This window comes from Poromitra crassiceps, assembly GCF_964638095.1.
Source record: "Poromitra crassiceps genome assembly, chromosome: 10".
NCBI classification, from domain to species: Eukaryota; Metazoa; Chordata; class Actinopteri; order Beryciformes; family Melamphaidae; genus Poromitra; species Poromitra crassiceps.
In genome coordinates this window covers 30,527,050-30,549,773 of record NC_139631.1, presented here as the reverse complement: position 1 = coordinate 30,549,773, position 22,724 = coordinate 30,527,050, and the positions used below count along the sequence as shown (strand labels likewise).

The window sequence follows — 22,724 nt, the reverse complement described above, 5'->3', positions numbered from 1 at the left end:
CGCCTGGCAGCTCGGGTGCAGCGCGCCGCACGCTTGAAAACTAGAACAGAAGCTGAAACTATCGCTGCAGCGTGGCTTCAGCGTGGTGTGCGGCTGGTGTGAACGGTCTCGCCTGTTAGGACGGCGAAATGAAACTGCCATAGCGCTGCGTAGCTTCAGCGTGGCTTCGGCGGATGGTGTGAACGAGGAGGGGGTCTCGCACACAACCATAATGAGAGCCAGTCAGTCAGTGATCCCCTACTGCCGGGTACATTATAACACTCGTCTGCTCGACTCCAATTGCAGTCCATGGCACAGAGAAATCACCACGGAGAAAACTATGACAGCTGTTTTATTCAATGATTAGAGATATTTATTTTTTATTTATTTAGTGTCCATTTCAAACAGAAAAAGTGGCAGCATGTGTGTGTGGGGAGTGGGGACGGCTTTCTAGATGGAGGCATGACTCAGCCTTCTGGACGGTACGTCTGAGACACCCAGTGTAATCCTGGCCTGCTGCTCCAAGTGTTAATAGTTTAATTGAATTAGAAATCAAATCTGTGAGACAGATCAAGGCAAGGCCACTCTGTCGTCTGGCTGCGCCCGTGCTAAGCTAAGCAGCATGTTGCTTCAGACGGTCGATGCGGCTGCCGCCTCAAATAGCCTACTGACTGACAAGCATCGATGTGTTTGACTCACACGCCACAGACACAATCATCTATTATGACTGACTGTGACGCCTTCAACAGCATCACTTGCAAATCATGTAACTACTAAACACTATAGATCATTCTGCTGACTGGGATGCTAAGCATGTTGATGCAATTCCAGATAACATCTTCTTCTTCCCTGTAGTCTCCTGAGTCCTGAGTGGAGCATACTGTAGTGCTGCGGCCGGAAACCACACTACACCACTAAATGTGTTTTTTTTCCGGTTTCTGTAGCAAGTGGGTTTTTACGGGGTGGGGTTGCTAGCCCCATGCCCATTACCGCTAACATACATGTCTTTGATGGTGGGAGGACACCGGAGTACCCAGAGGGAACCCACGCAAACACAGGGGAGAACATGCAAACTCCACCACCTCCACACAGATAGGACCTGGGATGGCCCGGGGTTCAAACCCACGAACCTTCTTGCTGTGAGGTGACAGTGCTACTGCCGCAGCGCGACCCTTGCTGCTGGTTTATTCCCTGTAAAGCTGGCAGAGCCCGTGCCTCTTATGCAGACTTTATCAAGGACAGATGCCACAGGCGAGCCGACCAAGCTGAGTTGGATGTTGCACCAGTAAGACAGTAGCACACACTAGGGGTGTCACAATATATCGTCCCACGAAATTTCGCGATAGTAAAACGTCACGATATGTATCGTTGAGATGAAATCTCATATCGTGAAAAAAAAAAAAAAAAAAAAAAAAAAAAAAAATTTTAATAGACAAAGAAACGTCTTTGTTTGTTGAAGTTCAATGTGTGGAAAGTAGTTCAGTTGAACAAGTCTCTGAAGAGACACATGAGAAGTTATACAGGAGAGAAACCATTCAATTGAGTTTCTGTCAAAACTGTTTACTTGACAGGAAAAACTGAAGATGCATAAAAAATAGACTAAGAAAAGTCTTGTTGTTTGAGTTTGAAGAAAAACTGAAGATGCATAATGAGAATTTATACTGCTGAGAAACCTTTTAGTTCAAAGTAAATCTAAGTGACGGTGTAACTCATTCTATTTCAAGATAAGCCTTATCTCCAATCTCATGTTTTTTCTAGTTGTTATTGTAATAACAATTTCCCACAACAGCATGTTTTGTATTTGTGCATTTCAAATAAAATACTACTTTTCCAGTCATATATTGTCATTATTCAAGTTTAAAAAAATATTGTTAAAATCGTATCGTATCGTATCGTTATCGTGAACCCAGTATCGTGATACGTATCGTATCGTGAACTGAGTGTATCGTGACACCCCTAGCACACACTGAAGATCCATACTGTGTTATAGAGATTTCTTTCTCATCAACATCATCTGCCCCTGACAACTTTGGTCTCATCAGAAACTTAAAATGAAATTAACTTGCTGCCCTGACGAAGGCCGAAACATGTTGGTTCTTTTAATCCGTTCAACAATGAACTAAGCCTTTAATTAAAGCTTTTTTTTTTATTCTGGGAAGAGTGCCACTAGGAACCTTCCTCTAGGAGCAGTGGGCCCAGGGACCAGGGACCAACTGCAGTTCAATTGCCAGTGCCTTGGTCAGGGGCTCTGACAGGAATATTTGTATTTAAAAAATTGGGGGGGGGGCATTTTTGACTTTATTTAGATAGGACCATAGGCAGACAGCAAAGGTGGGGAGAGAGAGGTGATGCGGTAAAGCGGGACCTCGGGTTGGATTCGAACCCGCGTCGGCCGAGTGAAGGACTGAGCCTCCGTGGTACGTGTGCTACCAGGTGAGCCACCAGGACGCACAGAGGCAGGAATATTAACCCTCCCTGATACATGTATTTGATGATGGGAGGACACCAGAGCACCTGGAGGAAAACCCACACGAACACAGGGAGAACAGGCAAACACAGGAAGGACCTGCGATGGACTGGGGTTCAGACCCCGGGCCTTCTTGCTGTGAGGCGACAGTGGAGTGCTAAGTAACCAATGTAACCACTGAGTCCAATGGATTGGATGACGGACAGGAAACCATTTTAACTGTTCTTACTCATGTGCTACATGCATGCAGAGGCTGATTCCAAGTCAGCCGTAACAGCTGGTAAGCCTGCCTCCTCTGGATGCATCTCTTCTCGAAACACAACCTGAGAAACGACACCACACTAACAGCAAAAGGACTTACAATGATATAAGCAGGCATAAACTGAACACTGCAGGTGTTTTAGATGCACTTTGTAATGGGTTGCACTGTAAAAGAGTTAACAGGCCGACGTTGAAATAGCCTTATGGATTTCCCTGATTAAAATACACTTAGAAAATGAGTTGAGGCTGTGGTGACTTTCTCTTCGGGCACTAACAATAAACACTCACATTTCATGACAACAGTAAAAGTCTGACTTCACATTCGTGAAGAGTCATCCCTCTGTATGTGGGCACCGCGGGGACATCAGCGATGTTGGTGACAAACAGGCCTGATAAGCAGCGGCAGCATGACTTTCTTCATAATCCTTGGTTAATCCTGATGGAGGCCGTAGCCTCGGGGGGGGCAGACCATGCAGCCTGGCCATGGGGGACACCGAGCGTCACCTCAGGCAGGAGGCGAGCACAGGTGCAAAGAAGAGTCCCATGCAGAGGCAGAACTATCACACAGCCACAACAAAGACGTCAATTCAACCCATGTAAGTGCACCACTGTCATTACCAGAAGAATGTGCATGTAAACCACCAATGCAACCTTGACTGGTTGGACCAGCCTACAAAGCATAGAGATCCATTCATAGATTTTTTTTTTTGTGTACAAAGAGGTGGCATTCCACCCTGATTTGACTTCTCTATTGACATTTCATTGAACAATAGGAAATGAGCTCAGCTGGGCGTACAGTGCTAACAGCAGGTCTCGTGAGGGGGGCGAAGCCTGTATGGATTGACGCACTACACTACACATCATATGGATTGACGCACTACACTACACATCAGTGGGAACACGCATGGCGCTACAGGGTATATCGACTAATATGCAATGAACGCATTTGTTGCTCGTTCACGAGTAGAAACTGGGACAGGACTGTATTTATTTATTTTTTGTCAAAGCGTATGTGCACCGCTATGCTATTTCACGGCAATAAACCCCCTATCCACTTCACACACACAAGTGGATTGATTTAATGTGCAATATTTCTTTCCCCAGCAGATGATTGAGTGTTGCTCTGTCAGGCCCCCCCAGAGGAGTTGACGCTGACATGTTGTCTAGTGAAAGTGGCGCTGCTGCCTTCCGTCTGATTCCTGACATCCTCCTCTAAATTGCAGAGCCTTCACTCTGTGCGTACCCCCCCCTCCCCCCCCCCCCCAACCTTCAGAGTCAGGCCAGGCAGTCCCCGGGGAAATAAAGCTACTTACAAGACATGGCACTGAGGTGAACTGAAGGTCTCAAGGCAAAGGTAGGGAAACGAAGCATGACGCTGGTCTGGTGTTATTTAAAACTTGGGAGGCGAGCCACTCTCTCCCAGGCCCTTAGCTGATTCAAAGATCAACTCAATGCTAAAACATACCCAAAGTTCAGCTGGGACTGTTTGTATGCATGAGAAGAAGAGGACAACACAGGGAACGTGACCACACAATGGTGTCCTTTATGGTAAGACTTTCTAATATGTACGTTTATTAAACTTGTATGAATCCTGGCAAGATACCAAACTTAAAGCCAAAACATAAAGGAAATATGTTTGTTTTTTTGTATTGACCCTCGAGGTTCAAGTGTCATCAACCGTTATTGATTTACTGGAAGAGTCAACGACAGAACGAGTGTGACCTGCAGGACCTGCAGCATGGATGAAAGGAGCTTCGGGCTGTGACTCAACATGTGGGCTAGCTGTACAGCAGGTGACAACAGTCACATTCTCATCCTCTAAATCTATACTCTAAACATATGGCCTATATCTGTATTTTAAATCAATATAATTTTTGTTTTATTTCTACGTCAACTTTTGCATCTCTGTAGCCTACAGTGTGCGTTCACACTAAAGTCCACCACACTGGTATAAGTTGCAGCCCCTTTGGCACAATCCACATCTCAGTTGTCTCAAATCTTTAAAAAATCCATCTCTAACTCATCCACTTCTCTTTATCTACATCTCCTCCTTTGTTAATATCAGTACAGATTAATAAGCAAAATCAATAAGGGATAATGGCTTTTACTGTACCTGGATTCACCTCACCAGCACACTTCATGAAAACAGTAGGTCTAACTACCCCTAAGATTTTGTACATTCAGTGTACTACAAACTCATCATCACTATACTGACACAACAATTCTCGGTAACCACTTTCAGTCCATGACTCATGTTTCCCCCTAGTAGAAGCAACACCGTCCAGCACAACAGTCTAACTGTCTACAGGTGACTATCTACTATTATAGTCAGGTTCCTCGTGTGTAATCTGATTACCTACTGTGGCAATAAAAGTGATTCTGATTCTGAGGTGATGAGTATTGATCCTGCCAGCAAAAACACACCATACCATTAGAGAGACGCTGTCACTGAGGGAACTCTCTATAAGCTGGAGTTCCCGTTGTTTTCACCATGTTGATGTGTCCTGTCCACTGAACACACTTTAATATAGACAGTCATGCAGTAGTAGGATTTGATCAGTCAGTCAGCAAATGGGGAAAAACTGCGTCCTGTTCATAGAATCACCCTATTTGTCAAAGGGATCCCATTTGAATGTGTGAATGTGTGCTTATGATTTTAAGGGAATAACTTATGTTGCTCTTTAAAATGACTAATTGGTTTAAAAACACTCAGTTTACTAAAGCCTGTAACAGCTAAATAGTGAAGAATTAAGTAAATAGTGTCACCTCCTCACTCTGAGTATAACAACAATGGAAAATGTGAATAATGTGTATTGCTTTAATTTCATACATTGTACACTCAATTACACAATTAACCACCTTGCTGTGTGTGTGTGTGTGTGTGTGTGTGTGTGTGTGTGTGTGTGCGCGTGCGTGCGTGCGTGCGTGTGTGTGTGCGTGCGTGCGTGCGTGTGTGTGTGTGTGTGTGTGGGTGCGTGCATGTGTATATTTCTCACTTATATCTGTATTCAAAACCTAAACAAAACAAAGGGGAAACACTAGAGGGGGGCATACAGTGCAAAAGCACAAGATGAAATACCTGTATACAACCAAGACTGGGTGGGTTGTGTTCAGTCACACATTGGAGTAGACTAGAGAAAGAGGATAATAAATGATCTTGGTCTATACAGTATAAGAAACCGCAACAATGCCATTATTCCTGAACCCTACACAGTGCTCTCTCTGATGCTTATCCTCTATCTCTCATGTCACCACCCGGACCTGCTGTAAAGCGAAACAGGTGCATCTTTTGTCTGACACTCAGCCATACGGACCGAGGGGAGGAATCCATTATAATAATATAAAAACACTACTGTGTGACCATTGTTCTCACTGTTTTCATACAGGGAATAGAATTCATTACTGGGTCGTTACAGTGTAATAAGCTCATTGGGGAAATAAACACACTTGACAAACAAAAAAAATATAAACAAAGGCGCGATAACGAAAAGAAGCATACTAAATTTTAGAAGGAGGTTGTACTAATATCGCAGCAAAAATAGCAATGATACCATAGTAGGTCATAGGATATACAACAATACAATAAAGTGCAGTAATGCCACTGTAAACTCACTATTGAGTAACCCACTAGGCCCTGGGGATATTATTACAGGGGTATTATAGTAGTAATAGTAGTCGTAGTGGTTTTGTGTTCATATTAAGTTGAGCCTGGGGTTGTGTGCTTGATCCATCACAGTCTACATGTGAAACGCTATAACGATATAGCAGCAGATGTTGTGAAGGCCTGAGGCTGTGAGGAGGATGCTTTACACTGCACCGACCCTTACCTTGCTTGAGGCACTTTTTTCCCTTTACTTGACGCTTCAAGTAGGCAACAGTCTTTCAATCCATTGATGATCAAATTTTAACATTCGTTGCTTCTCTCTTCTGGGAAAAGTAGAAGGCGTGCTTTGAAATAAAATGAGAAAAAAATGAAGGCGTTTCACAAAACGCAGGTGGTCACATTTTTTTGTTCAACTCCCAACGTTATAGTCCGTGCATGGATCAAAAAGAAGAAATTAAATCCTTAAAACCCCAGCCAGACTTCATCCAAAACACGCTGCCGTTTCAATACAATCTGTGAATCCAGGCGACCTGAGCAAGATCAGCTCATTTAAAGTCCAGTTAAAGTTTACACGCACAGACTATTCCGGCACTTCTTCCAAAGTTTCTGAAAGTAAGCTAGCTAACTAAACGTTTATAATCAAGTTAATAAATAGGCAGAAAAAGCGCTCCGCCACGCGTTGTGCAAATATCCCCAAACAGGCGCACATTTACTGAGAAAGCAGCAGCGTCCAGCACGCTTTGGTGGAGCAAGCTGCTGATATTACTACACTCCTGACCGTGTGGTCTCTCTCTCTCCTCCCTCCCATCCTCATTCCCTCCTCCTGCAGGCAGGCGCACAGCGTCAAGTCAGCCAGAACAAAAACACACTCTTGTAAGACCTTTCGAAATAAAAGCTAATGTTGAAGGATTTCAACGTGTAAATAAAGATATGTTTTTTTCTTCTTCTTGATAAATCTCATGGTGTAAAAAAAAAGGTTACCAAAAATACACCGACTCAGAACAACAAAACTTCAATGAGACAGCTTTGAAAGTTGCAATACCAGAACCTCCCATAGTTCCATCACAGGAACAGCTTCTACCCAAGCCCCCACAAGCCAATGTCAAGACTAGTAGAGAGCTTATTGTTGTTGTTGTTGTTGTTGTTGTTGTTGTTGTTGTTGTTGTTGTTGTTGTTATAAGAAAGCCTTGCATTTACAGTCATTAGCCTATTGGTAGACTAGATTAGACTAGACTAGACGAGCTAGAAAGAAACTGACGTCTTAAGCTTTTATTTCGAAGGCAACGTTGTACATTTCCGGTATTATGTTTCCCATTTTGGGTGGCTTGACACAACTGCTGTGCTGCTTGAGCGCCTTAAACAAAAGCGCCTTTCCGTGGGAAACACATTGGGACCCTAACAAAAGGCAAAACGCTCAGCTATGGATAAGATTGTGTTGGTGCCAAATAAGTTGTTATGTCCAGGATCCAGCCTGAATCCCAATTCCAAGACTCCCGAAAACACACTGAAAGAAAACATCCTGCCATTTTAAACCAAAGTGTAATCTTAATTCCCCACCCCCACCTGAAGTCTCCCTATCAACACCTTTCCTAAACGAGACACCGTTATAGCACATAAGTGCTAATGCTTTTTAATAGTCTAGTATTAAATTGTATTAAAATGTAATTATAGTGACACTAGAGTCTAGTCTATAGTGTCACTATAATTACAATGCCTTTTTTGAGGTTTTGCTGTGATATTTGTATTCTAAAATGTAGGCTATCCGTTATTTCCATTTTTCAGAAGGCTTCATCTGCTCCCTAAACAACTGGCTAGATCTTCGTCCTCCTCAATACAAATACCAGGCCAACAACATTTATTGTGGCCCACAATAAATACAGTAACAGCCTAACCTCCCATCATGTCTAGGACACAGATCACCAGCACCCTGGAACAAACTGTGACTACTTCCAAGTTCTAGCCGCTCATTAGCTGCCAGATACCAGTGTACATTGTTTGCCTTTTGGTGGCTTATTGAATCCTGCTTCCATTGAAATAGTCCATCCAGTAGGCTACAGTACAGAAACCGTCTGTATCACCACAAGGTGGCGTCAAATATTCACCTTTCCTTTATGAAAGAGAGAGTAGGCCTACTGGTAGTAACAGAAAACAAGAGAATAAAGAGCCTATAGCTGGATCATGGGCTTAATGTATTGCTATAATATGTACAACAAGGATTTTGCCTGGTGATAAGTTGTGACATGACAGCAAGTGACACGGTGACATATTCCTGTTCCTACATTCATCCTGTGCAGGTGCTCAAACGTGAGTTTAAAGTGACCTTATCATATACTTTATGGTATCTCAAGGTATTGACATATTGAACTGACGTGGGGCACTTGCTCTGGCCGGGACTGTAGTTCAGTGCAGGGACAGTGATTAATATAGCTTAACAGCATAAACCAATATACTTTAGGTGGTACTTGGTGTACAAACGTTGAGAACCACTGCTTTATCAGATAAAGGCCATTATCAGATTATGAGAAATCTGATAAACACACCTAGCTTTTTGCAGAATCATCAGTTTTATTCAAGTGATACTAAACACTTTTCCCCACTTTTTTCTGCTGGAAATATAATGGGAATTTAGTAGTGTTGTTGATGAATGCAGGTCAAAATCCTGACATTTAGTGTAAATCTGAGGAAGTCTTCAAAAGAATAATGAAGCCTTGGATGCTTGGTGAAGTCTGACACCCAATGGTGAAAAGCTGTGCTCTGAGCTGGAAGCCCTGGATCTCTGCTGGACCTCCCCTATATTGACTGGTCTTGGGGGTTTGTGATGTTAACCTCTAGAGGTTGGTGACATCACAAACCCCCAAACACCATTCATGGTGCATTTAGGTTTGGGGGTTTTAAGTCAAATGCATGGCTTAATCTCAATATCCACTCATGGACTTTGAGGTGAGTTCCTGCTGTAAACACGTAAATCAGATTATTATTGACAAATAATAGTTATTCTCAGTTATCAGATTATTGTGTGCATGTAAACACACTCATTATGTTACTTATGGTTGGAATTATAGTGAAAATCAATGATTATCCAGGGACCCCCTGGAACCCCCTCAAAGGACCCCACTGTAGCACACCACTTGGTCCTTCACGTGGCCGACCCAGGCTCGAATCCGACCCGCGTGGTCCTTTGCCACATTACATCCACTCTCTCTCCCCACTTTTCCTGTCAATCTATTGTCCTATCCAATATAAGGCAAAAATGCCACACACAAATGCAAAACAAACAAACAAACAAACAAACAAAAAACCCACTGTAGAAGCACTGAGAAGCACTCATGGTCATGGAACCACTAGGGCTACCCTCCCCGATGTTACACACTCCTCCGGTACAGTAGGTGGCGGTATGCACCTATACCCGGTTTTTTATACAGTCCATGGTTGTTTTGCTATCAGAGAAGAAGATAAAGACAGTCAGACCGCTCGCTCAGAGACAGGCTGCAGGAGTCGTCAGTTTATATTTTATTTTCTCCGAGTGGCCATGGCCACAGGCCGGCTGGTGGTGTATCTGGACCTGCTGTCGCAGCCCTGCCGGGCCGTCCAGATCCTCCTGAGCTGCAACAGACTGCCGCACACAGTCCACTCTGTGGCGCTGAGGAAGGGTGAGACAACTGACCGAGCGACAGGCAGACTGGACCCAGCTAACTAGTTGGTGAACTTTGCCCTAGGCCTATGTCTGTCTTGATAAACTCATCCTCCGCACCATGTACCAAAAAGTAAACAGTCATAACAGGCTGTACATAATAACTTTGTCCTTATGACTGGCTTCAGCATTATTTTACCTGCTCTGTGCCATAGATTATAGTTTAAAACAACCCAGTCCTTTTTTAGTTTAAATATCTGCAATCTGACCTGACAGCAATCACTTGACACAACACCTGTCCAGATGGTCCAGCTCTCTTGCAGGCGGAGCCTGGTGTTGAGGTCGTTATGGCTGTTTGGTTGCACAGTGCACCTTGGCCTGGTGCACTCATTTAGGTATACGAATTTCGGTATTTTACAACCTGACCTATTTTTGTATTTTCTTTATGTAGCCTATAACTAAACTAAGTAATGTGAGTGAGCAGACATTTTTTAAATTGGTGCCAGGATCATTCAGTTGGCAGCCTCTTTGCCCACATGCCCCCTTCTGCACTAAACAAACAACCCCCTTGTTACCTTTGGCTCTAATATGTCAACAAAATGAAACAAGCATTTTGAACCTGGCTTTAGCCAATGTTCAGATTTCTGTTCTGGAAATGTATGCAAATTAGTGCATGTTTATGCTTCATTTGCACAATTAAACATACAATTTCAAGTACTAATCAACTGGGGAAGTTTCACACATGCAGAGATTTCTGGAATTAGTAGAGATTACAATATACAGATTATGGTGCGTGTGTGTGTGTGTGTGTGTCCAGGAGAGAACCGGACTCCAGAGTTCACCAAGTTGAACCCCATGCAGAAGGTTCCTGTCATGGTGGACAACGGCTTCATCCTCACAGAGAGGTACACACACACACACACACACACACACACACACACACACACACACACACACACACAGGCATATTATGCCCCCCCCCCCCATATTCTATTTTGCGGGTTTTCACAAAGCAATAAGACAGATCAGTGAGAAGAGGAATCTGACTTTACTTTGTCGTTTCTATTTTTTCCAGTGAAAATAATCTAGTTTGAACTCTGTCGTTTTAGAATCACACAGCTGACAACATTCTCTGTTCTAAAGAGGACCTTTTTAAATGAGGCTGACTCTCTGTGTGTGTGTGTGTGTGTGTGTGTGTGTGTGTGTGTGTGTGTGTGTGTGTGTGTGTGTGTGTGTGTGTGTGTGTGTGTGTGTGTGTGTGTGTGTGTGTGTGCACCGGTGTGCATGCAGCGATGCCATCTTGAAATACCTGGTGACAAAGTACAGCCTCCCAGAGCACTGGTATCCACGGCAACCAGAGAGGAGAGCCAGAGTGGACGAATACACGGCCTGGCACCACACAAATACAAGAGCACATGCTGCTAAAGTGTTCATCCTGGAGGTACACACACACAGGAGCACACACGCACACGCACACACAGTATTTCCAGTCTGAAATGTCTGAACATCAGTGTGTGTGTCTCTCTCTGTGTTGGGCTGTCTCCCTCTCTACCTGTCTGTCTTTCTGTCTGTCAGGTCCTGGTTCCCCGTCTGTCTGGTTCTCCGGTGGATCAGGACAAAGTGGACCGAGCTCTGTCTGAACTGGGCGGGACTCTGGACAAACTGGAGTCCATGTTCCTGCGCAGGCAGCCGTTCCTCTGCGGTGATGAAATCACTGTGGCCGACCTGCTGGCCGTCTGCGAGCTCATGCAGGTCAGAGGTCATTTGGCTAGTTGTCTTCCCCTAAAGGTGGGATGATGGAGAAGTTAAAGGAACAGCTCACCCTAAAATGTTTCCTAACTTTGGAGCATTATTTCGCCCCCTTCCTGACAAGCTAGCATGACAGCCTCTGAAAGAGTAATGTCGCTTAATGTCGCCTAATGTCTGCGATTTTTGCCATTAAAAAAACTCAAACTGAAGGGGACACAATGTGGAAGTTCCGCTCGACTGTACTATCCATTCCAGTTCTGTGCCAGTCAGTCCTGCAGATTGTGTTGAGTGTTGACTGTCTTCCCCGTCTCCCCCCAGCCCCTCGCCGGCGGTCGGGATGTTCTCCAAGATCGCCCCCAGCTGCAGCGCTGGAAGAGCCGCATCCAATCAGCTGTGGGCGAGTCGTTTGACCACGCCCACTCCGTGCTGTACACTGTCCGCGACCGCAACAAAGCCAAGCTGTGATGTCGCCGCATCGCTGGCCAATCACAGGACTGAGGTGTGATGTCATACAGAGAGGACGGCTCAAGTATCTGACAGCCGAGACAGAGGCACCAATCAGAGAGGCAGCTGGTTTTCACCTGACCTCTGAACAGAAACTGGGTGAATCTGGTTTCTCCACTCAGACCGACAGCAGCTGGACCAGGTGTGAAGTTTCCAACAGCCTGAGGACCTGATTGAGAGCAGCGTGTCTGTCCTCTCCTGCATGCTGCACTGTGCCTCAGCATTGTGATCATGTGACTGAAACTTAACAGATTCTCACTGATGTAGTTTGAGTTTCTACATGATCAGCTGATCAGAATGACATGAGAAATCAATCATCAAGTTGAAGTTTGAATGAATCAAAGCTGAAGTGAAAATGGTTGGAACACTAATCAATAACCAATGTGATCAGTTAGAACTGCTGCTGCTGTTTGTGATTAACATGTCATTCTATTAACAAAACCTTTTTCTAGTGGCAAATGCAGAAATTACCCTTTCTTTTTTACCAGTGAAAGCATGTGGCCTAAATTGATTACATGAATTACTGTAAATTTAAGGTGGTAGAGCTGAGCAGAACGTTTACTGAACCAGGTGGAGCAGAGACTGGGTGGAGAAGCTGATTGTCAATGTCGAGACACCAAACCTTGAAATACACCGGTCAACTACAGTGCACTCCTCTTATAGTGATCACCTTGGGATGGGTCAAATTGATCACTATAAGCGGATGATCATTATAACCGATTTTTTTTCTTTTTCTTTATTTCTCATGCAGATTACCATCTAATTGACATTTGTATATGTATTACATGAATACAGTACATATAAAGTAAAGCAATGTTATTGACTTTAAAAATCCATACAGTAAGTTAGGCCTCCAGCTGTTTCAAACACAGCAGTCTCACGTAGACAGAGATCCCATGAGCTCTCCATATACCGAGTATCGCTGCTGTATCTCGTTGGCCTAATCTTTTTGGCAGTTTAAGTAATAAAAATAATGAAATTGCAGTAGTTTTAAACATTTTTTCCATTGTTCTCAGGTGGGACAAGGCCCAAAATGATCACTAAGGGGAGTATTGATCACTATAAGCAAATTATTTAAACAGCATGTATATAGGAATGATTCGGGGCCAAGCTTTTTGATCATTATAAGCGGTTAATCACTATAAGCGGATTCCACTGTATGTACTCTGCCTGTTGAATCCAAACTGCAAGCGATTAATTGGTAAGGGAGATTTCCCACTCCCCAGGCTCAATCATAGATGACAAATGCGAGCCAAACTGGTCTTTTTATTTATTATTATGACCACTTATGTATAAACAGTCAACAATATTTACATAGGCTACTGAAGAAAGTATAGCAACAATTTGAGAAACAAAATGCAAAAATTGCGTAAACAGAACAATATATGACCAAGTAGAATCACTACATCGTCGATCACAACTTCAAGCCTCGGCTGGCACTTGAGGTGCTCTTGAAGGATTCTACCAACAGGTTTAAAACTTGACAAGTGGGAGATAGTCATGCATAGAAAACACATACTTAACTGTCACACAGGGGGATCACAGTGTACAAATAAGGTTTGTAAATCAAACAAGATCGTGACCAGACCAAATTATGTGATGAGGTTTTCTCTACAAAATGTGAAGGAGAAAAAACATGTTCCTCCATTTTCTCCACGTCAACTTTCTTATGCTGTAGCAAAAGAAACGCGTCACAATCCTTTTTTAAGTATATCCGAAAAATCTGTTTGTTTTTACCTTGTGTGATCTCAAATACAGGTGTGATTAAATGATAACTAAAACAGCAACAACAGATAACACAAGGAAAGAAAATAATACACAAAGCACTAGGGACAACCAGTTAATAAATAAATGTCCATTTGATAGAATATAAAAAAGAAATGTCTAAAACAATCTTCTCAGTGAATTTCTACATTGTTGATGTAAAATAAAATCATGTGGCAAGCATATCAAAAAAAGATCAACTCAAAATTACGCTTAATGATGTTCCATCCACATCCAAGCAGGCGCGCAAACAGCTGCTGTGTGACAGGCCGCCGACAGCCCGACTTCAAAATTTGGCATTGATCGGGCTGCGACTTTAGACCATTCCATCAATCACTGGCGATGAACCATGTTGAAACCGCACCTCGTAGTTTAGTTTGCTTTACATGTAAGGACCAAAATCCTAAGAGCCATTTACATGCAAATCACTAAAAGCTTCAGTGGTGAAAGAAAGAATCGACTCCCAAATTTCGGACCACCACGAAAGAAAGCTTTCATGCACCCAAAGCACCGACAATCAAGGAAGTTGTGCGCTCACTGGTGTGCACATTGGGTTCATTATGGAGAGTATTTGCGAAGATATCCACCTGATACAGAGTGGGGGTTTTTGCTGATGAAGCCACTAGCAGTGCTCGGAAAGAAGCGTTGAACAAGGCCAGTCTGGTTACTTTAGGGCGTGTAGGCGGGCGGCGGCTGAAACTGATTGGCAATATCGTAATCAGCCGGATATGTCTCGCTGCTCTCCTCCATCTCCGAGAGCAGCTCTAAGGCCTGCTCCTCCTCCTCGGTGGGGTAGTGGCGCAGGAGGTTTGCAGCTGTGGCGAGGATCGAGGCTCCGCCGGCGCCGGCCACCAGGTAGAAGCTGATGGCGAACGTGACGTATATGAGGGAACCGTGGTACTTTTTGTGCTGCTGCTGTAGTGACAAAATCAGCTCCGAGGCCCAGTAGCAGAAGCCTATCACCGTGGCACACTGCAGCACTGAGGGCACAAACAGATAAACAGGGGGAAAACAATCAATTACTAGTTAATTGGCTGATCCAGGAATAGTTCCGATTTAAATTAGAGGTCGACCGATTAATTGGCCGGCCGATTAATTGGGGCCGATTATTGGCATTTTTAATTAATCGGCATCGGCCTGCAAAAAAAAAAAAATTTTTTTTTTTTTTTTTTTGCAGGCCAGGCCAGGCCAGGCCACCGGGCATTTGCCCGACGTGCCCGATTATGCAGTCCGCCACTGAATGTGAGTCTTCTCATGCACCCATGAGCCTACTGTAACGTTACGTTTCCTCAGTCACCACCATCTTCTGCAAACACACTTCTCCCATCAAATGACAGCAAATCTAAACAGTTACATTATTATTATTATTATTATTGTTAATGTATAGAACAGTGCATGAATGAGTTCTCTGACATACTGCTCTCTCGCTATAGCCTACCAGTCACTACTGAAATCTATACCGCATAACCCAATGTATTTTTCTATTTAATAAAAAGAATAATCAAAAACATGTTACTGTACTGGCTAAGATAACATCTTATATTAGATGTAGGCCTACAGTATAATGTTATATTCGATTTTCAATGTGCATGAATGGATAATGGAAATCTAGGCTACTAGATTTCTTTAAAAAAAAATACCAACAGAAGAATATTGCACATTTTTTGGGGGCGCTACCCACACGTTTAGCTGTGTGTTTCTCATTCCACGAATGCACAATCCTTACAAGTTGTACCCCGTTGTAAAGGTGACTAATCAGGCTTTCCAACTATATAAAATACAATACCAATTGGTATTATTAAAGGGGAGAAATAATCGAGCAAAATAACGTTTCCAAACTTTTTTTGAGGAGTTTATTTTAATCGTATTTTATCGAATGAAAAAAAAAAAAAAAATCTGCATTATATATCGGCCATCGGCCGCCCTGCTCTCTAAAGATCGGCATCGGCATCGGCCATTGAAAAAGCAATATCGGTCGACCTCTAATTTAAATCAGTTGGTACAAATGACCCACTTGGAACACATCAATAACAAATTAAAGTACCTCTCTGCGGCTTGTAATGAAGAGCAGTGATAGGAGTAGCCCCATATGTTCCCCTGTTCTCTGTTCCTCTGTGATCCACTTGGAATTATGGTCACACTCACACAGCATTCCATAAGGAAATTGGGGGGGGAATCGAGCATTTAAAACGCTCTCCTACCCGTCTCAGACGTCCGATTGCAGATCCAAAGATATAATAATCTCCTTACGGAAGCCAGTAATATATGCGGGGCTGTTAAAATGATATTCCTGCATGAAACAATCATTTAAAAGCAGTCTTTCGACAGTCTGTCTTTACAGCAGAGTCAGGTGTGTTTGATCTTACTATCATGGTTTATTTGTTTATTTAAAAAGGATACCCAATAGCTGCCGCCTGGGCGACAGCTAGTCTTCCTGGGGTCCAAGACAAAAACACATTACATGATGTACCATGATTAGAGTACAAAAACACACAGTAAAAAAACATAAAGAATCAAAAACAGATCAAGGCTAAGACAGATCTAAGCTAAGATAGAGAATAGAAACAGAAGAGAATAAAAAGCATATCTAAGCTACTACCGACAATAGCGGGGTCTGCTGGCCCTCTAGCTAGCCAAACCCAAGTATTTATTATATTATACTACTTATATTATATAATTATACTATAGAGAAAGTTAAATTCCAGACATCATTATGAGTGAAGATGTGATGTGAGCATGCATTGCAAATGGTGCAACGCTTGCACGGGGCGAGCAAACAACATTGCAGACACACGGATGGCGGCAGTGATCAGATCCAGCACACCTGGGAAGCAAAACATGTCATGAAATACTCAAACTCCCAAGGTTCCTGTCGGCACTGGGACGCTTCGCTTCTCCTCTCCTAAATTTGGCACAGGCTGCAAAAAGACTGCTTTTAAACGGTTGTTTCACACAGAAATATAATTTTGTGCGTATATTACTGGCTTTCGTAGGGAGATTATTATATGTTTGGATCTGCGAGCAGACATCTCCGGGTAGGAGTGTGTAAAAGCTCAACCTTTCCTTATGGAATGCTGTGTGACCCTGAATGGAGAACAGGGGGGCATATGGGGCTACGATAGGAGAACCTCATACCTGTGAGAATGTGGGCAAACGCATATCTGCGTGTGATCTTGAGAGCGGGGTGCTTGGGTCCAAACACATCTAAAAGGAAAGCAGTCAGGCTGCACAGGATACCCAGGAAGCAGAAGGCAGCGATCACCCTCAGCAGTAGGATGGTCTGGGGGTTCACACAGTAGTCTAAAACAGAGTGACAACACAGCACAAGCATTAACTAAGCCATCGGATACTACTAGTGACAGTTTCACAGCTGGTTTTGATGTTATTGCGCCTCTCACCATCCAGAAGCTTGGGGTCAATGTACCCCAGGACGTCTGCTACCCCCAGCTCTTGCCTCGGACAGGTGCCCCCGTGAACCCGCAGCCAGGCCGGTTCCGCCAGGGCCGTGCACAACGCCGTGATGGAGAGCGCCCCGGGCAGCGCCGATGCCAGGCTTCGCTCTGGCTGCTTGGGCAGAGAGGTGCCCGCTCTCCTCCTCCGGCCTCCAGGAGCGTTGGACCCCGGTGGTGCATACATTGTCATCCGATTTCCTTTTCGCCTGCCGTTATGGTGTCCCACTAGTAACACTAGTTTCGATTTTAAAACAAAGGTCAGCAAACCGACAATAAGCTCCCTTGGTAACGTTAGCCAGTACAAACTTTTGTAGCCGACCCAGGTAGCTAGCCAATGGATGATAGACAGGAGTACAGCTATTGTTAATTATAGTAATGTTCCACAGTTGACGTTTAACTTAAAATTACCTGCTCAATGGACACGCGACAGGCAAATGACGGGCGGACAATGGGCAGATGGCCTTCAGGCCTGTGTTGTGAGCTAACGTTTGCTGGCCAAATCTCGTCAACGTTACAATAATCGACGCACTTAACAGAAACAACTAAAGTAAACTCGCGTATATAACGAATCTAGCTAACTAGCTCTGTCATAAAGATCCATCATTTTGGTAGAAAAATAAAGACAAAACAAAAACAAACGACAGCTTATAGCTGCTGGCTTCCTGTAAAAATATGTTCTTCCTTGTTCATGCCATTCTTCTTCGTGCCGTGGTTTCCACAAGCCACCGTGTAAACGGTAGTGGTGAGCAGTGCTTCCATCTACTGGTGATCTCTGTAAGGACACAGCCGCATTGGTAACATAGCGAGCTACACTCCCGACCAATAGAGGGCAGTAATATCAAGATTGTAACGTTACTCGTGAATGTCAGAAGTAGAGGCATGGGCAGGAAGTTTGTGAAATATTACTTAGTGGAAAGTAAGGGAACATTGAACTGATATTGTGCATGATTATGTACTTTGTCTGGCGTTGAAAATAGTTATCGTATTTTCCTTTGCTTTATAACGCGGCGGTTTTTGCTGTTTTGGAGATTGACGTTAGCATTTCGTTGTGTGTTGGGTTGTGTGGCGCACGTTAATTTAGCTAACGTTACCGTTAACCAACTGTCTCAGTAACAGCTAATATGAAGAACGCGTTGACCCTTGTTGAGAGACTGACCGCACATCCAGACTCCCGGTGCTGGTATGCTGCCTGGAACCCGACTGGGACGCTGCTGGCCTCGTGCGGAGGCGACCGGGCTGTCCGGATATGGGGACGAGAAGGTGAGCTGGTCAGCTAAATGTCGAGTAAAATACAATGACAGTGAAGGTAGGTTACTGATAGGTCACTGTCACTGGCAAATCTGGCAATTTCTGGCACAGCAAGAATAATGAACCGATACGTTAACGCTGAAATAACAGGGTGGGTAAACCATGATGACCTAGCTTACAGTCTGCCATCAGATAAGGCAAACACCCGCGAAAATAAATCTGTTATTTCACAAAAACAAAATTCTTTGAAAGACCCTAGGCTATAGATAACTACCTCTCCGACCATTCTTCCTGAATGACCAGTGTTCGTTACCATACTTTTGTCAGATGAAATCATAGTCAGTATAACCTTTTCTGCTGTATCTCAGCTCTATTTATTTCGGTGGTAATTCAACTTCAGTTATTTATTGGAATGGTAACTGTACTATTATTCAGAATCAGAATAACTTATGCATTTCCATTTTCCACCCAACAGTAATTGCTCGCTCCTCTCCTCTGTTATTTGTATTGTGCAATTACACTTTTGGGAAAGAATAATCCCCCACCCCCCATTTTAGGTGACTCATGGAAATGCAAGACTGTGCTCGAGGACGGACACCAGCGCACTGTGAGGAAGGTGGCATGGTCTCCCTGTGGGAACTATCTGGCCTCTGCCAGCTTTGATGCGACTACAAGCATCTGGAAGAAGAAGAACAATGATTTTGAGGTCAGATGATACATTTAATCTGCAGCGTATTTGTCATTTAATGCTTTGCTCTACATGTTCAGATTATCCTTATAGTTTCATCTCATTATCTAGAGTTTGACTGTGTTGGAAGGACATGAAAATGAGGTCAAGTGTGTGGCCTGGGCACCTTCAGGGAATCTGCTGGCCACATGTAGCCGAGACAAGAGTGTCTGGGTTTGGGAAGGTGAGTGCTGAACTGTAGTACAGTATGTTGCCACCTCATTTATTCTTTTCACGGACAGAAAGAGAATGACCATCTCATTATTACCAATGCACCCCACAATGTTTATGGAAATGATTTCTTGTGTTTTGTGTTTCACAGTGGATGAGGAGGATGAGTATGAATGTGTTACCGTCTTGAACTCTCACACGCAGGATGTCAAGCATGTTGTGTGGCACCCAACACAGGAGGTAGGTAACGTTAACAGCTCAACGATGGAGCCACACTTGCGCAACCTTTGACACAGGCTGTCGCTGCTGCCCATTCGCTTTGTATTGAACACGCTGCTCATCGCCTTGCAAAGCATGCTGGGATACCTGGCTACGCGATCCAATGCAAAGTGAATGGGCAGCAGCGACAGCCTGCATCAAACGTCTCTGTTTATGGCTATCTGCACATGCTTGTGCGATAGCCTCGACTTCCGAGTCCCCAGCAAAATGAGTGAATTGTGTGATTTCACTAGGATTTCAATGACCAGAAGTTAGCCCAAGGAGAGAATGTAGTGCATATACTTGGTAATAGCTTTTGCACTCTCCTGTTATCTCCCCATCTACATTATATTATACTTGCACTGTTTGCGTCAGCTGCTTCGAGTCACATTTCTGAGGAGCCGCACGCCAGCTGCGCCAGTGGGCTCGCCGGCCGCGGCGCACCCCTCGGCGCATTCAGCGAGGGCTTTGACGCACAAGCATGTAAAGGCTTTTACTCCATACGCGTTATGAATTCCCTGGTTTTGCCACACCGCTATTCTTTGATCCTTGTCTCTCTGCAGCTTCTGGCGTCGGCCAGCTACGACAACAACATTTGTGTTTACAAGGAAGAGGATGATGATTGGGAGTGCAGGGCCACCTTGACGGGGCACACATCCACAGTCTGGAGTCTGTGCTTTGACCCGAGTGGACAGAGGCTGGCCTCCTGCAGCGATGACCGCACAGTGAAGATTTGGAAAGAGTCTCCAAATGGAGATGGACAGGGTGAGCTCATGTTCTGTCTGTGTGGGCAGCGTCAAATGGAAAACTTGCATGGTTCTCATTTTCCATGAATAATGTACAATGTATATCTGTCTGATATAATATAATATACTCCCATTTAAGGGTTTGTTAAGAGTAGCGTATGTTACCTTCCATCTTTTGCGGCTCCGAACTGTGGTTGGGATGCCTCTGGAGTTGTGCTAGTGCTAGTCTATTAATTTTAGCTCATCCTGACTTGTAGCTGCTAACAAGCTTGAGTCCGGACCAACTCTGCAGTAGAGAACTGGCACATATACATATCGCACTGTATATCGCAAAAACAAAATATATTGCAATGTCAGTTTTTACAATATCGTGACGTATCACAGATACAGATACACAGATACAGATACACAGAAGGTCTTCTTAAGCCCAATCAGCGACCCCAACACCAGGCTCCTGCAAGACAGGGCCAGGAGAGTGGGAGGGTCATCGCAACATCTTATTAAGTGGGGGTCCATGGTCTTAATTTGTGTCAGTTTAGGGGTTCTTGATGTGAAACCGTTTAACTGGTTTATATGACTAACATCTGACTAAATTAAAGTGAGTGTGGATAGGTGATGGGGCAGACTGGTGCAATAGTACATGATGTACATCTTAACCATTTTATTTCTGCTATGCTTGTTTAACAGGAGATGCACCTTGGAAGTGTGTTTGCACTCTTTCAGGTTACCATGGACGTGCAGTGTATGATATCGCTTGGTAAGACACGTCTCTTGAGCGATAACTGATGATTCCCATATATGGGCACAAGACACTCTCTTCCTTCTGTTCATACATTTGTTTGTTCATCCATCACACACACAATCTCAGACACCACGCATAAAATGTTACTAATTGGCCCAAAGGGGGGTGCTACATCGTTCATTTTGTTTGTCCATGTGTTATATGTGGTATATCACACACCACTGATCAGTAGATGTGGGGGAATGATGCATTTTAACACTGCATTTTGTCATTTTTAAAAGTTACACAAATTATTGTCTGTGCCATCATGCTATCAATTTTGACACAACTTTGGCAACTGATGCATTTCCTACTGCATTCCAGCATTATCAAAATTACATGGAGTGGCCAAAGGGAGGCGCTGGTGTGCTACCATACCATGTCAAAACACATTTGAGCAATGACATGTTAACTCCCTCATTTCCAACCAGTAGGGACAACAGTGTGGCATACTTTTGAGGAAATTGCATTTAGTTCATATGAATGAAAACACATCTTCCTTTCACATGTCTGCACTGACCTGAGTTTATTCCAAGTCACTTTAGATTAACCTGAGACCCTTGTGTGCATCAGGTGTCCGCTAACCGGTGCACTGGCGACTGCCTGCGGTGACGATGGAGTGCGAATATTTAAGGAGGATGAGACAGTTGATCCAGACCAGCCAATATTCTCTCAGGCTGCCCAGGTAGCCAAGGCCCACACCCAGGATGTCAACTGTGTGTCCTGGCATCCAAAGGAGGCAGGACTCCTGGTCTCCTGCAGTGACAATGGAGAGATGGCCATCTGGAGGTACCAAGAAGAGGACTGAACACATGTCAGTGTAGACCAAAGTGTCACATGACTGGCCTCTCATCAAAGACGGCATTCGTCATTACAGCCCACACTGGGATATGTGTGGCACTTCATTTGCCACACGTATCAGCACTGCTGAGTAAACATCTTCTATTTCCCAAATCTCAACTTTTTGAGACAAAAACCGCTTTGCTTCCAGATTGACCAGCATGCAACTTTTAGTTTATATGGTGGGGTTTTGAAAGGGTTTCCATTTTTTCAACCCATAGAAGAGCATGTAATCATTAATCTTTCAACTGAAGCTAAAACATGAAAATCAGCAAATTTCAATATGCTAGTTGGGTAGGGTCACGCTTGATATTATGGTGTATTTATGTATCAGATCATTAACATGTCACCTGTAGGCTCAGGTCTGTTTCTAAAATGAATATACTGCCTCAGCAAGTATTGTGCTTGTTGCATCTATGTTTTTATAACAATATAATTTTCTCATTTCATGATAAATGTTTGAGTTCACATGATTAAAGAAAGTGTCATTGACCCGTTATGTCATAATTACATAATTTGTCAACCATGAGGATTAACAGAAG

The 22,724-nt window shown here is 43.8% G+C and overlaps 3 protein-coding genes across 4 annotated transcripts; 2 read left to right on the top strand and 1 right to left on the bottom strand.

Annotated features, from left to right (window-relative positions):
- The first annotated feature begins 9,814 nt into the window (after window positions 1–9,814).
- On the top strand, window positions 9,815–13,129 carry gstt2 (glutathione S-transferase theta 2). Its single transcript, XM_083644466.1, has 5 exons — window positions 9,815–9,961; window positions 10,760–10,847; window positions 11,233–11,383; window positions 11,518–11,694; window positions 12,010–13,129. Exons 1-5 carry the CDS (start codon window positions 9,841–9,843, stop codon window positions 12,154–12,156), a joined length of 684 nt encoding a protein of 227 aa, XP_083500592.1. The 5' UTR covers window positions 9,815–9,840; the 3' UTR covers window positions 12,157–13,129.
- Window positions 13,130–13,441: 312 nt separating this feature from the next.
- tmem127 (transmembrane protein 127) lies at window positions 13,442–18,090 on the bottom strand. Of its 2 annotated transcripts, XM_083644527.1 has the most exons (4): window positions 17,820–18,090; window positions 17,358–17,645; window positions 17,095–17,259; window positions 13,442–14,939 (listed from the first exon to the last, which is right to left on the bottom strand). In XM_083644527.1, exons 2-4 carry the CDS (start codon window positions 17,599–17,601, stop codon window positions 14,629–14,631), a joined length of 720 nt encoding a protein of 239 aa, XP_083500653.1. In that variant the 5' UTR covers window positions 17,602–17,645; window positions 17,820–18,090; the 3' UTR covers window positions 13,442–14,628. The 2 variants fall into 2 exon arrangements, with proteins under 2 accessions (XP_083500653.1, XP_083500652.1); XM_083644526.1 differs by having other exon boundaries at window positions 17,358–18,090.
- A 207-nt stretch (window positions 18,091–18,297) lies between these two features.
- ciao1 (cytosolic iron-sulfur assembly component 1) lies at window positions 18,298–22,645 on the top strand. Its single transcript, XM_083644100.1, has 7 exons — window positions 18,298–18,671; window positions 19,217–19,365; window positions 19,459–19,570; window positions 19,709–19,797; window positions 20,379–20,580; window positions 21,249–21,318; window positions 21,916–22,645. Exons 1-7 carry the CDS (start codon window positions 18,533–18,535, stop codon window positions 22,148–22,150), a joined length of 996 nt encoding a protein of 331 aa, XP_083500226.1. The 5' UTR covers window positions 18,298–18,532; the 3' UTR covers window positions 22,151–22,645.
- Window positions 22,646–22,724: the final 79 nt, after the last annotated feature.